This window comes from Propithecus coquereli, unplaced genomic scaffold (genome assembly GCF_000956105.1).
Source record: "Propithecus coquereli isolate 6110/MARCELLA unplaced genomic scaffold, Pcoq_1.0 Scaffold75, whole genome shotgun sequence".
Taxonomy (NCBI): Eukaryota; Metazoa; Chordata; class Mammalia; order Primates; family Indriidae; genus Propithecus; species Propithecus coquereli.
In genome coordinates, this window is record NW_012153618.1 from 3,567,039 (window position 1) to 3,570,795 (window position 3,757).

Here is a 3,757-nt window from a genome sequence, read left to right on the forward strand (position 1 = left end):
AGTGAGCCAGCCGGGATGGTGCTCCCCAGTCTCCCAGTCGGGGAGGCTGCACCCAAGGCCTCCTGAAGAGGCAGGGGGTCATGCTGGGCAGACAACTGGACGGGAGAGTCTGCGGGCTTGCCCAGTGACACACCATTAGTGAAAAATGGTGACAAGAACATGAGTCAGGGCAGGGATTCCTGTTCTTGCCACTCACTGTTTTATTCCTAGTGCTTAGAAGAGTCCCTGGCACATATGTGTTCAATCAATATTTGTTGAATAAATGACTGATTGGATGACTGAGTGTCTGAATGAATAAAAGTTAGCTTCAAAGCCCACGCCCTTTCAATTCCGTTCCCCTGACTTCAATCTTTGAGTAGTGTGTGTGTGTGTGTGTGTGTGTGTGTCAAATAAAATCAAATGAAAAATTGAGTATCATCTTTTCTTTATAATAAACCGTCAGTAAAGTATAATGATAGCTATTTATGATTCTCTCTCTCTCTCTCACACACACACACACACACACACACATACACACACACTCACTCTAAGCCACAGAAATATATAGCTTTACTGTTTTATTTACTAGAAGACATACAGGTTTTGGAAAATAAATGAACATCTTACCTGAAAATCATAACTTTACATTCTCAGAATTAGATTTTGGTTAACTGGTAGAATGAATTTGTTCTGTGAATTGAATAAATTAAATAGCATAATACAAGGTGGACTGAAGAAAACTGTGGTTGGTCACGTGAGGAAACGTGTGCGCACAGCCGGTCGTGTGTGCAGCTGCCCAGAGGCAGGGAGGGAGCCTCTGGAGGTTTCTAAATGCAGGAAGCCGGCACTGGACGTGTGCTTCTGGAAAGATCCACACTTAGCTTTATATTCTTCCACCTAAACGTCTGGGGCCTCTCTTTTTCACAAGAAACGACGGCTGATTTTATCTTTATCTGTTACTGACACAGACCCAGCCATTCGCTGTAAAGTAGGACAAAAGCCAGCAGAGGGATGGAAGAAACCCAAGATAGATCTTTCTTGAACTGATTTATATCAGACGTATAAACAATGCCAGGTTTGAAAGAAAAGTAGACAGGCAAGCATCTACTGAAGACAAGAGCAAGGAACGATTTTTTCCTTCTCTTTCTTGTCCCCCCCCACCCCCCACCTCCATGCCCCTCTTCTTTTTTCCAGTCCAGATCCTCAAAGCAAACACTGCAGGAGGTGGTGGCCCACGCTGCAGGGGACCGTGGGCTCTCTCAGCTGCACGTACACCCGCTTCCTGGCTTCCCACCCAGCGCCGGCCCCTCTCCTGTTACGCAACACGTTTTATAATGCAAGTCACTGTCTGCAACATGGCTCGTTATTTTCCTCTCTGAATAAAATATGAACACATCAATTACGTGTCAGTCTGTTTCTAAATGCATACCCTTGTCGCACTGACCTCTTTCTGCTTTCATATTTCAGTACATTCCTGACATTTGTCAACTGGGCTAGTTCCAAACCTTCCCTACCTATTATCTTATTATTTCAGCCCTTTTCAAACTTTCTCTTCTATCTAATTAGTTCGACCCGAAGGCTCCCGGGGGGCGAGCCTGGCCTCGCAGCCGCGGGCACTCACCACTGCTTGTAGTCCGCGTCGCAGTTGCAGTAGTACTTGGGGTCTGTGCAGTTGCGCTCGATGCCGCAGGCGCATTTCTGAATCCCGGGCCCGGAGCCCCCCCAGTAGTAATGCTTTTCGTTGGCTTTGCCAACCCACCAGGTGTACGGGCTCCCGTCTGCGAAAAAGGGGAAAGGCACGTTTACAAACAGACCCGGATTCAGTCATGGTGATGCCACGCTTACACCCACCTCCCCAGGAGCAATATTCTCTCATAGGCTGAACGCCATGCAACCCTCTTAAAAGTAAATTTATTTCAATAATAGAAACATTTAATAAAAAATATCAAAGGGAACCGTAAGCTCAAGTTCCCCCGCTGGGATATGTACCTCTTTCCTTGGAAGAAATTTTACATTCAAGCTTCTGCAATTTAGGAGTGTATTCAGTAAGTGGGAAGCCCAGATGGGGTCAGTCCAAAATGAAAGCACATAGGCCAGGAATTGGTTCTACAATATACAATTCACTGCATGACTGCCATGCTTTTCTGTCAACTAATAGTCATGGAGATCATAGATTATTAGAGCTAAGAACAGACTTCCACTGTTTCAAAGTATGACCTCCTAATTTTATGGGTAAGGAAACGTAGGTCTAGAAAAGTTAAGCAATTCTTTTAATCACACAGCAGCTTAGCCTGCAAAACCAGAAGCTCAACACTATATTACACAACTCATTGTACAATGTTCTTTATATCATATTCTTTCCCTAATTATTTGGCCTAATATTCACTCATTTATTCATTCATTCATCCAAACATCAGACATCCATCGGGGTCCATTGTAAGCCAAACATTATAAGAAACTCATCAGAAAAGTGGAGGGGAAAGATACAGATTAGGATACAATTTAATCAATATTATGAACACAGAGGAGGGTGGGTGAGGGGAAGGAGGTCATGAGGGAAGGTTTCCCAGAGGAGGTGAAAAACCTGAACTATGTCTCGGAGGTCGAGTGGGCATTACCCAGAAGAACAGGACATGAGAGAGGTGGAGGCCCCTGTGTAGAGGAAGCAGAATGTAGAAAGACAGAGGGGTAGAGTTCTCCATGGAAAACAGATGTAGGACTTCATGCATCTGTACAACAGGGCTGGAGGGATGTGTGAGAGGGTAGCAGGAGTGAGTAGTAGTAGACAGTAGATGAGAGCCATATTGCAAAAAGTCTTTGTCCAAATAAGAACTTATTTTGCCTTGGTTCATTCTTGCTTCTTAATGCTTATTTTCCCCCAACTTAAGAAGTCTGAACTTTATCTTAAAAATATTGGGAAACTGTCAAAGGATTTTAAGCAGGTAATTATCACGGTCAGATTTGTGTTTTCAACGATCGACAGGAAGATGAAAGATGGATTTGTGTGAGATGAAGTCAGGGAGGCCAGATGTGATGCTCTTATGTTAATACAAAAGAGAAATAACAAAATAGGAGCAGAAATGGAGAGGAAAAGAAAACAGAAGGCTCATGAGATATAGCTGGCTTGGGACTGTTGGGATTTGGGTTGGGCAGACGGCATGGTGGACTGATCCTAGGCTTCTGGGTGGGTGACGAAGGGAGGTGGTGTGCTTTCTCAAGGTGGGACAGAGAGAAGGAAGAGCGTCAGAAGTGTAGGGGATGTAGAAGAAAAGGCAATGGGCTTGATACATAAAACAGGCAATTGGCTGTAGAAGTCTGGATCTCAGGAGCGTTTTCTGAGCCGAAAATCCATTTTAGGGACCATCAGCTCAAACTAGAACATAGTAGAAGGAGGAGAGATAGATACCACTGGAATATTTCAGATTACAGCAGCATTTCAAAAGCAGCACGAGGGGAAAATGACCACAGTGGAGTTCAAGAAAGAAGGCAGCTGGAAGGGGTGGGGAAAAACAGGGGAAGGGGTTCCCAAAGAGCAGAGGGGCTGGCGTCATCAGATTTCATAGTTAAGTCCATTAAGATGAGAACTTAAGAGTTTTCTTTTACTTTGACAGCTAGAAGGTCACTAGAGACTTTGTTGCAAGGAGTTTCGGGTGAATGGTGGGAAGAAAAGCCCGGAAGTAGCAGGTGGAGAGGGGAATGGAAAGGGAGAATGATAGGGAGGCCCTGATAAAGGACAACTTTTTTCTTACTTTCATTTGAGTGTGGTGAGAGCACGTAA

General features: G+C 44.5%; 1 protein-coding gene across 1 annotated transcript in view; it reads right to left on the reverse strand.

The window, feature by feature from the left end:
• The window catches only part of CNTNAP2 (contactin associated protein-like 2), a 1,798,324-nt gene that overhangs the window by 402,437 nt on the left and 1,392,130 nt on the right, over positions 1–3,757 (reverse strand). The window contains exon 13 of the mRNA XM_012662081.1: positions 1,601–1,757. Coding sequence (XP_012517535.1) covers positions 1,601–1,757 — 157 coding nt within the window. The remainder of the gene's footprint in view (positions 1–1,600; positions 1,758–3,757) is intronic.